Consider the following 11,351-nt stretch of genomic DNA (forward strand, 5'->3'; position numbering starts at 1 on the left):
TCGCAGTTCGTGAGAAAAAGTAATAAAACAAACTTTTATAATACCTTTATCAAATTAAAGTATGAGTAATTTTACAATTAATCAATACATACTCGTACCTTTATTTAGATTTGAAATTCACGTTCCATCTTGTAAAACTGGGTTCTCACAACTGATACTTAAATATTGCATGATTCCTTTGGAAATGTTAACATTTTTGACGCATAACACATCCTACATTTTCAAAATTAGTTTTGTTGAAGAATGAAAATCAAACTTCATTTAGAACTTCGAGATTTCGGACAGTGAATTATTGAAGAAATCATCCGCAAAAGTCAACAAGTGAAGGTGCCAACAGACATTTATGCAAATTAATTTTGTAACAACAAATTATCGACGAATCCCTGAACAGGTGCTCTACTAATGGCAGTGTAAGTTTCCCAAAAGGTCATCGATCAGAAATTGCAATTAGAAAAGGAATAAGCTTTGCTTATTTTTTACACTTCTACTCATACAAGTGTTATAGAAGTAAGTTTTTCAAATGTATTATCAACATCATGATCCCCCGACCGCTAGCTTCGTTTCGATATTTACTGACGAGATGTAATCTCGTCGATTCCAAGTTTTTCTGACCCGTCATCTCTGTCATTTGATATTCTGGAAAGGTTTGTGCTACAAACCTTAACCAAACATCTGCCTGTGAGGCGTTCCCTTGACATGATCGTCGGTCTTACATGATTGTTACTATTCCCGGAAAGTAAATATACTATTTGCAAGGGTTCATACCGCAAAGCAGGGCGGTAACCTCTTTAGTGACTCCTGGTTCTTTTCTTTTATAGGGCATAGTTTCTGGAACAACATAGTTGGTGCGTAGGTATTTGTGCATTGTCCACGCATCACGTTAAAAGCAGCAATAGTGTGACCACTACATGATCGCTCCATCGTCTCAGAGAGCCGTCATATTTACGCGGGACGGAAAATGGGAGGGGTGTTATGAAAAAAGATAAGCAAAATGCAAAAATATACACAACCCGTGTGACAGTTGTTCTAATATCACCAAATCGTGTCATTCAACGCTAACTTTTTCGAATTTAAATTGATATAGATTCAGTGCTTTTAACATACAAAACATCACACTATTAGATGTTTGATTGAGTGTAGGATGTGGGATGGGATGTCTTCAGGACTAACTTTCAAAAGATCGGAACCCTCTTTTTTTCTTTTATTTACTTGTTTTAATTAACTAGTGAAAAACAAATATAAAAATCTGAACAATGACGATACTTGTTTTGAAGAACTGAGAAATATGCGTATTTTTCACGCAATATTCATGCTAGTAGATTCTACCAATTGCTCCTGTCGGCTAGTGTTTAAACGCTCTCCTAAAAGTACCCAATGCTCACCGCTCTCAAATCCCCTTCACCACCCCGATCAAGGTTGAATGCTAATTTCCCATCACTTTATGTCTGATTTTTATCAGATGAAGCACTGCGCACCGCTCATATTGCAATTTAGACACCAGTATGATGATATTTGATACTGCCTGCCATATGCTGAAATAATTAATAAAGTTAACGGTTTTCATTTCCTTTAAACTTGTCACCTTGCCCCTGAGCGGTGAGGGCGCAATTTCTAGTAGCGAGAATGGCCTAATCGCAGCGTTGGTTGTTCTAGCATCTTCTGTGAATAATCGTTCTCGTTGTTTGTTTGTTTGTTTTAGTTTTGTAAACTTTTATTTTGATATGCCTGGTCCATTACACTGGTTGCATTGAGGTTTCTCCGTTCGGGGGGGGGGAGTCACATTTTGGAGCTTGGTAGGAACTGAATAGGTGCCCAAGATTTCCGTCAAATAGGGTTTAGCAAATTCGGGACTTCAAAGTGCTCTTTGGTTGGGCTTTATGCACAAGAAGAACCCAACTATGAGATCTTTATCCTGCTTAAAATCTACTCTAATGTACTACTGATTTTGTCGATTAAGCATTTAATCAGGACCTCTTAAAGTTCTCATTATCATATTTGTCTTGCAATACGATGGAACACTAGGTCCTGAATTTGCAAGTCATATCGTTCAGCATTTGTTGTACTGACAATATATGTAGCGAAAAATACTTTAATTCATAAGAAAGAAATAAAGAAAGTCAATGTGTGTTTAAAGTTAGAACTACGATAGCTTTATTACACTTTTACGTACATGTTGGCAGTGCACTTTCAGGCAGTACGATGTGTCTCGCAAGTTTTGATCTACGGTTAAGTATCAGTTTTATAATTTGAATTTCGAATAAAGTTTTGGCAGACTAACTAACACGACACAGTGGAAGATGACAATAAACAAAAATTCGTACAGATTTAAATTTCATGGAACCCTTATATATAGGAGTTGTGCGGAAAAATTGTGACATAGCCTATATATCAAATTTACTACCCGTCATCACTGACGAGATACAGTCCCATGTACGTTGCATCTTGGCGGCAGTCTAACCTGACCTCGTCACTGAGAAGATAGACTTTCATATAAATCCTGTCTCCTTCTCGAAGTCTGAATACACCAGCGTGAAAACTGCTGTAATAATACTCCGAGTTGTCCCTTCCTGCTGTGGTACGTCCACTCTTCATTAAATTGATAGGTTCTGCTGTATATGCTATGTTTTCTTTTGAAAAAGAAAATTTCAGAAATGTGGTGAGGTTAGTTTTGACACTTTAAGTATTCGAGGAATAAGCAGTGGGTCATAGAGTTTATTGTCTCTTACACAATCATGCTATCACCTGGCATCAGTCCTTTGATTTTGAACAAATAGTGGCACTTTCGTATTATCAAAAGGTAATTGTCATCATCATCACTATTACTATCGTCATTTGTACAAGAGGCCCACCGTACAAATAACGATTACTTATACTACTTGCTAAATTTAATCAAAAACGCTTTTCGTGTGTTCATCAATAAGTGAAGACATTGTCCACTGCACGTCTTTAACACGCTCCTGTGGTCAATATATGAACACAGAGTTCACATGAACTTGGCACAATTGATATTTAGTGTATCTACAATGTGACACTTCATACCATGCATAGCTCTGAGATTACCAATACCTTTGAATATATACATGAAAATGTTTGCTTTTGCTATAAAATTACCCAGGGTTGGAGGCGCTGTTGGTGACGTATGATGGCAAATAGAAAAGATAAAAGAATCACTATACTTCCAGCTCAGCTGATATCTTCATTGTAGGCAAACATTTTGCCTCTTTGGGGCACGTAATGTAGTTCCAAATAATCTCATTAAACAAACTAATTGCGTTTGTAACTACTATAAATTTGTGGTGGCGGATTTTATATTCACTGGGCGACGAACTTATTAAAGTGAGAGAAACCTTACCAAGTACAGTGTAGTGCAAATATTCGTCGATGTGAAAGTCCCCTTTCTCTACGTCACCTCTTTCATCTCGGAAGAAAGACTATATTTATAATAAAAGAATGAATGCATCTTATTGAATCTGTCAGCTTTACATGTTCAAGCAAACTGAGCGAATTTTATAACCAGGAGTAAAATGTAGACTGTGATACAGAATGTGTCAAATGTATACGATTAAAGAACGTTGGCCATTTGTAAATTTATTTTATAATCGCATTTTTAAAGCTACGACAGTAACAGTCCATGAGACATTAATAATTAAATACCAAAAACCGCAATGACCACGGCGATCAATCTTCCGCAGTGATTCGTGATCATGACATGAAAGTACTACTGATTCACTCTCTTGTTATTTATTTCAGATCGATGGGATTCAATAAGGAATGATTTAAGAAAGAAAAAATCATACTATAGTTTTTCAGTATCTGTCGACAAATAGACTTCGACCTGTAGCTTTTACACGACTTTTACACAAGAGCGACTTATCTTTGGGGAATAATTAACATTTGACATTTCTCACGAATGCATTGGTTGAAGCCCCTTTCGAGTCCAGCGGATAACTGAGAGCGCCCTCACGGGACAATTCGTTTGGCATAACGCAAAACAGAATTAGACTGTAACTCAATTACAAATGGTAGTTAAACCGAACACTGCTTTTAATTTCTCGCCTATTTGACTTGGCAGACAGTTTGATATGCCATATATTAATTGATTAACATATCGGTGAGATGAATCTAAAATGAATTTGATACGATTTCAGAAACGCTATGAAAGGTCAAAATTTGCTAAATTCACAAACTAGTCTAATAATGTCGATACGAGATGAAATAAAATTAAATGAATCAGACCAACACCTAACAAATGGTGAGAACTTCCATAGCACAACGTGTATCTTCTCTCTGGACATAAAGGTTCACTGTAAAATCGGCATGCGAAGTCCGATTATTGTTTCCTTAAACTTACGTGATGTAACATTCAATCAAATAATATGCTCACCTGTGAGTAGATATAGTAGAATCCGGATTTTGGAATGATTATATCGAAGTCGTCAATTCCAACATGAAGGCTGAAGGATTGCCCGTATAGCGATTCCCATGGTCCCACTTTAAACTTACCTGTTTCATTCCGGATTTCCATGTCTAGGAGAAGAAAGTAGTGTGTTTCGGCGTTATGAAATTTGTCTTTTACACATAATCACATCTGTTGTCTCAAAAACTTCAAAACCTGTTATGCAAATGAGTTGGTACGTTATAATCCATACACTGTAATGTTATTGAACTTGCAACGCAATATACTCACGCAACCCACAGCTTTGGAACTAGGATAATATTTAGCAAAGGTCGAAGTTCAGTGAATATCGAAGAGCACTTAATAGACTTATTCGATCCCTATCGTTTCGTTAGTATTCTCATGAACATTAAGGTAGTATGCGCCTCGAAAGTGAAAGGCTTGAACTTTCGCTCAAACTTTCCTAAATTAAACTTTCGACCATTCTCATTCAAAATCAAGAACACAAATTAAGGGTCAGCGTGCAAATTTTGGTACCAGAGAAGCATATTTCCTGAAATTTACTGATATTTGAAAATCAAAATAGCTACCATTTCTATATTCTCTTAACAAAAAGTGTTTCGATTTTCTCAATATGACGTTGAAAACTGTCTTTATTCCAAGAGCTTCAAAATGAACCCACACAAGTATTGCAAACATTTGAGAGTCAATCTGTCCCCGATGCCTAGCCTATCTCAACTGACACATTCAATTGAATGGCTGCCGGAAGGGGATAATCCTCAAATATCGTTTGAAATTATTACAAAGCGGTAAAGATCAAATGAGGTCAGCTGGTGTCGTGATTGGAAATGTGACAATAAGGGTACAAGCTGAAAAAGCAACCGACAATGTTACTAGTGATGATAGTGCGCGACGTCAACAATGTGCCAAGTATGGGGTCCGTCATTTAAATTTGACCTATTTAGGTCAACTTTTGCAGTCTTTATGTACAACTATAAGGGAGGGACCATTACATCTTGGGGTGATGGTCTAATTGGTAAAAGAAGTATCCGTAGTGCATATTGTTTCATATGTAAGTCGAATATACCTGTTCTGGAAAACATTCACTCAATCGACTGTGAAAGAAAGGGAGGGCTTTGGCTTTGGGTATGCATTAAATCTCTACTCAATTCCGTGAACGTTGTCACGTGATTGTATGTATTTCCACTTAAACTACCCCATCCGAAGCTCTAATCGCCCCCCCCCCCCCGGATACCATGCTAGCAACCTCGGCCAGCTGCCCGTATCTTTGTAATGTCAACATCCGAAAGCCCTCTTAACGAATTGAAATGGCTAAAATAATAGCGCTGCCATGGTGATTGAAACATAATGGGTAACCATTTATCTACTCATTGTGGAACCTAGTAAAATATGGGTTCCCTGGTATACACGGTGGTCATGTCAAGAGTGCGTAACGTCTGTGGACGGACAAAGCTAAGCTTTGTACACAATGTGTCTCCGGATGTGGAGATTATGAACGGTACTCGGTGGTGAATAATAACTCTTCAGCATGTTTAGCGGGAAACAATCACCGAGTCACGAGAGGTGATTATTTACGGCAAATGAGAATGCACAGTCCCTAAGCCTCCATCACGTGATGGAGGGACTGTGCATATGATACGGTTGCCTATTTACAGTAACTCTCTCATGAAAATAGCGAAAATTTAATGCAGACATAAATACAGCCGACCCGATTACTATGGCTTCAGCCACAGCCCCTCTCCCACAACAGGTACTCTAGCCGATCAGACCAACATATTTTTAATTAGTTAACTATAAACTTGTTGAAGCCGTTTCCCAAGTGTTCTGCAATCAAACACGCTGTGGCTGTGTCAGTATACTTGGATAATTTTGACTAAAATATGAAAGAACGGGCACTTTTCACATCTCAAACGACAATTCAACAGATTGTCAAGAGAATGTTACAAGAATTCATTTCATCCAACTTAATGCTTTACAAGGTAAAGCGGCCTAAATCACACAGAAGCTGGTTTCTCTTTCTCTTTGCATGTTTTGCCTGAGTCTGACCTTTTGACCTTAGATGACGTCATGTTCTGCAAGTGTGTTGTCGAGATGCTCGTCGCGTACACTGGTCCATAATGGGCGTTGAATACGTATTGACCAATGAAACACGTACACTATACATCAGTTCAGGTGTGTAAACGAGTATATTCTAATACTGCACACTAGAAATCGCGATATCCTGCGTCATCATCACGTGAACAGAACACATGAATGTTGACTGCCTGTCTCTTGTTGTCAGAGAATAATTTTACGAGTTACAGAAACAGTGCTAAAATATGCGTTTAAATTGTTACTTATAAGACTTACGTGAGATGGAAATAAAGTAGGAAGATTAAAACTACAACATTTACAGAAGTATTGGTTTTAATTCGTATGCAATATTAGGATACTTTATATCTTTTATTGTTTCCATCTAGAACAAAAATAACACTGTGGATGAATGGAAGAATATCGATAGTACAGATCTAAGATAGATATGATAGAGGTATATAAAGACAGACAGATAGTAGATGATTGATAGATAGATAGTTATTTGAGAGAGAGAGAGAGAGAGAGAGAATAAAGAGGCCAAGTCGGATTATTAAGCGTCTGTGAAATAGCAGTTGAGTCTTACCGCACTTCACGGATAATCTACATCCAACAGTTGCATTACCTTTAAATAAAAACATTTTAATCATCATCTTTTCTGTTCATTCTTTTGAAGTATCTTACACGTACCCCAAAGACACGGAGAAGAATGAATATTAAGTTGAAAGAAAACAACTATTATGCGTATATTAACTCCTCTCCGAGTTTCAAATACAAAAGGTGATCGAAACCCCTAGCAAAGAAAGCGAAAACAAGAAGACTGCTTACTTCCAAAGAAACCTTCAGCTCTGCTTGTCAGATGAACAGCGACAGGAAGACCCATCCAGGGTAGCTTTGTGAGTCCGCTCTGTGAATGGTTTCCAGCTATCGTGTTGACGATCAGTCGCTCTAACGCGCCAAGAGTAACACCTACGATGTGTAAGACAGTGTACAGTCAATACAAGGAGGTCGGCATTGTCTTTCATTTGATTTCAAGTTTCCAGGGAAGCTGAATAAACGTTGAGTCTATCCATGGGGTAATAGCTGTACTCCAACGCCGATTAATTTAAAAGATGGTTTGTTTTATACATACTCATGTAGTGACACTTTTCTATTGAAAAGAGATCTCATTTTAGCCTTTTTTCAGAAAAAAATATTTTGGAAATTCTGTTAATAGATTAAACTAGGCATAGTTATAGTAATCCTACAGAGCAGAAGTAAAGGTAAACAAGTAATTAGGTCAAACGTTATTTTAAACTCTTCCCATGCAAATATCTGTATTTGGGTTATCTCGACCGTCTTTCTTAATGATATTTACATAGTGTTTTTTTTTTTTTATTTTCACATGACGTCAACGTGATAGTAATTATATTCATCGCTCTGGTTTCGATTAACATTAGAATTTGGGTAATTTTCGGTCATAGTCACAAGAAGCTTTGCCGACAATAGAATGCGTGAGCGTGACGGTGATGTTATGATGAAGTCATTTTGTTATCATTCTGCACAGAAGCCAGTCTGTATACGGCCATGTGAACTCTTCTGAACCTTGTAACATTATCTCGTGCATATTTTATCGATGATAACACAATATAGATAACACTGTCGTTATGTAGAAGAAGAATACCCCATGAGAAATTCAGAGTCTGTTATGTTGTCTTTAATCAGAGTATGCCGATGGCAGAGCGATTAAATTCCTATGTTTCCATGGCCGACATATTTGTCAGACGTCCCTATGAGACGCGAAGTGTCTACCCAGCTTGTGAGACGGGCAATTCGTTGAACGATGATGTTTTATCGATGGGTGAACAACAATGTGAACGGGAATGTTGTTATCGACTATGCTTTAAAATATCTTTTTACCGTAGGTCGGTTTTAACTGGAAATAACTGGTTCTTTTATCTTTGATATATGTTCAAAACCTACGAATAACCAACATCTATCTCACATTTTTCTCGTCGAAGTCATCGCTATGTGATTCATTGCATTCCGATAGCCGTTCGTAGTTGACATTTTGTAAATATATACCGATAAGTCTTGTTAATGGAATGTCTGGATATATTTAGTAAGCAAACACTAGTCTCATTCACAGAAAAAAGTTTATTGATTATCTACGAAATATCCAATCTATAAATAGAATCTTACGTTATTGTGTGTAATGGGCAAATGCTATTATCCGGATATAGTCATTAGATTGATAAGTAATAGGAGTGATGCGAGCTTTTAAATACGACTGCAAAACACCAGGTAAATTCTGATAAATAGTAAAGTTCAATGGATAAACATGGAACATATGACGTGTAGCGTAAATTTTATTAGGTAGGGTAATTGTCAGCTGATAAGCCTGAGTTGTTTCGGTCGCTGTTACATGTAATTCTTTGGGACGTCCGGGGGAACACGTACATTAGCATTCATATCACTGGGTTTTTTTATTATTCGACAAATCACAAAATGCAAAATTTAAACTGAAGGCAGAAGTTGCTGACCTGGATTGAATTGCTTGTTTCTGCGACGTCGTTCTTCATAAATTATTTTCAGAGTCTCCTGAAGAAATAATTCAAAATAAATCATTATTAATATGAAAGGAGTAGATCTTGAGTGAATACCAACGTATCACGATTATAGACACGGCAATACAGGGAAGCCACTTTGCTGTAATTTCATGGGAGAAAGAAAATGAGAAAACATTAGTATTCTCTATGCATGCGTCAGTTCGCGCAATTCTGTGTTTATGTCTGTGATGAACTTTTCATGGTATGAAGCAGTCATAAAGGAAAAGGGATTTAAAAAGCTTAGTTTTTGAAAGGCTTAGGGTCAAAACACAATGCAACTTCGAGGAAAGCCTTTGGTGTCTGCGATAAGACAGATTGTGAAAAAACAGGAAGTCACTCAAAAAGAAGAAGTAAGGCAACACGGGCGTCTGTTTGTGTGATTCTTTTCAACTATAACTTAACTGATGAATAGGTCTCTTTTTGACCTGGACTACATGGCATGCGTGTATTTAAAACCTAATTCACACATTAGGAATCAAGAATCACTCAACAACACCTCTGTGTACAGCAGATTCTTACTCTTATCGAAATCACTTTGCCATGGAAACAGAAGTGTTAGTCGATACCTCTAGTAATATGCAAATGATGTGTCGCATTACTGACAAAATCAAGTTCAAGTGATCATAGTGTCGATCCTTATGGCACACACAAAAAAAATAAATCATACAGTTATTTGTTGCATTCAATGCTGTCCCGCCAGTATGGCTTATGTGTCTATATGTATCTGCTCGCTGTACAAAAGTTACGGTGTTTGAGAACAGGTTCCAATCTTTGTGTTCTGATGAGATATCGCAAATTTAACGTAAAAGTAATTTACTTTAGTGTGTAGACTGCAATTTCCGTCAAAGTCTATCCACATATTTTAAAACAACAAGCAAGACGGTTGCCATGGCATCTCTTAAGTGCAAGCCTAAGTCCTCAGACTAGCAGTCAAGTAGTAAGAGAACACCTTCCACGTCAATGCTTTTACTAAGAGCCTGTGAATGGAACGTCCATTAGAGCTGAGGAACTAGGTCACAAACCAGCATTTCCAACTTTTGAAAGGCAAGGCAGTATTAAAAATAGACAACCTATAGAGATACAGCCTATACGGCGTAAACAGTACATTATAAAGATGGAATGACAAAAACAACCTGAATCTGATGTATCGTACACTTTCATTGAAAGTGTTGTACGTGATTCGCGATGCAGGCCTGATAATTACAAGCAAGATTTAACATGTTTTCGGCTCTAACTGAAAAATTCTACCTCTACTTCGCCATTGAAAAGACAAAGCCAAACATCACCGTTGCCTTCCATTAACGCATAACTAGGTGACAAGTAAAAGAGGGAAGAGTGTGCTTAGCTGTATAGATTTAATAATTTACCATTCTCAGTTCCTTTTGTAGCTGATCCGAAGCACACAGTTCTTTCGGGCCCATATTTGCTTCTCTGCCACGATTAATACTGTTTTTATCTAATCTATCACGTTGTGTATCGTCCATTTGGTACCAGGTGAATCCCATATCATTAATGGCGACCACATGACCTCTTCTTTGCGTTATTTTTTCCATTCGATTCTCTCGAAGCGTACCTGCATCATTCATCTCCTTTGTCTCCTGCATGAGGGCCTCCAACTCGGCAATATCTTGCTGAAAATGCCTTACGATCATGACGAATATGTACGGGTAGATTATTAGAACCACGAACGTCTGTATTGAAAGAAGCCAAATTATGGTCGATGTCGATACATCGCCTAGTCTTCGCCTTACAGAAAACACGGTGACTGGTGAGGAAGCAGCTCCCATATTCTCGTCTCCTTTTCGTATACTGGGCCGCTGGAGAAAGACAGTCTTTCCAGATGGTTTTGTATACAGCACGAGTCCGTTAACGACCTTTGACCTGCCTGTTATTCATATTAAAATATTACTTGTGTCATGGAGGTAGCAGGCTCCAGTGGAGCGACGTATGCATGCAGTAAGAGTCATGTCACAGTGCAGTTCAATGGGATTCTTTGTCTGCGTCATCCTATTTACAGTATTTACACATACATAAATAGTACTTTGTACAATCTGAACCCAGAACTATATTTTACATTTTTAGGGTCTGTGTTGTCATTTTATTCTTCTTCGGAAGCTACTTTAATGATATTTGTAGCTAGATTTTACAGTTGTGATGCCTTTTTCATCAAGATTTTTCCCTCACATTACCTGACACTACAGAAAACTAGATAATATAGAAATAAAGGACGACGCGCTGACCAGTAACGTTTATTTATGTGTAGGGGCGAGAGGAAA

The 11,351-nt window shown here is 37.6% G+C and overlaps 1 protein-coding gene across 1 annotated transcript; it reads right to left on the reverse strand.

Annotated features, from left to right (window-relative positions):
• Positions 1-2,345: 2,345 nt before the first annotated feature.
• Positions 2,346-10,984, reverse strand: LOC139140521 (uncharacterized). The gene is made up of 5 exons (XM_070709850.1): positions 10,443-10,984; positions 9,010-9,067; positions 7,316-7,456; positions 3,353-4,527; positions 2,346-2,627 (listed from the first exon to the last, which is right to left on the reverse strand). Exons 1-4 carry the CDS (start codon positions 10,860-10,862, stop codon positions 4,364-4,366), a joined length of 783 nt encoding a protein of 260 aa, XP_070565951.1. The 5' UTR covers positions 10,863-10,984; the 3' UTR covers positions 2,346-2,627; positions 3,353-4,363.
• Between the last annotated feature and the right edge of the window lie 367 nt (positions 10,985-11,351).

The sequence above is a fragment of the Ptychodera flava genome, chromosome 9, assembly GCF_041260155.1.
Source record: "Ptychodera flava strain L36383 chromosome 9, AS_Pfla_20210202, whole genome shotgun sequence".
NCBI classification, from domain to species: domain Eukaryota; kingdom Metazoa; phylum Hemichordata; class Enteropneusta; family Ptychoderidae; genus Ptychodera; species Ptychodera flava.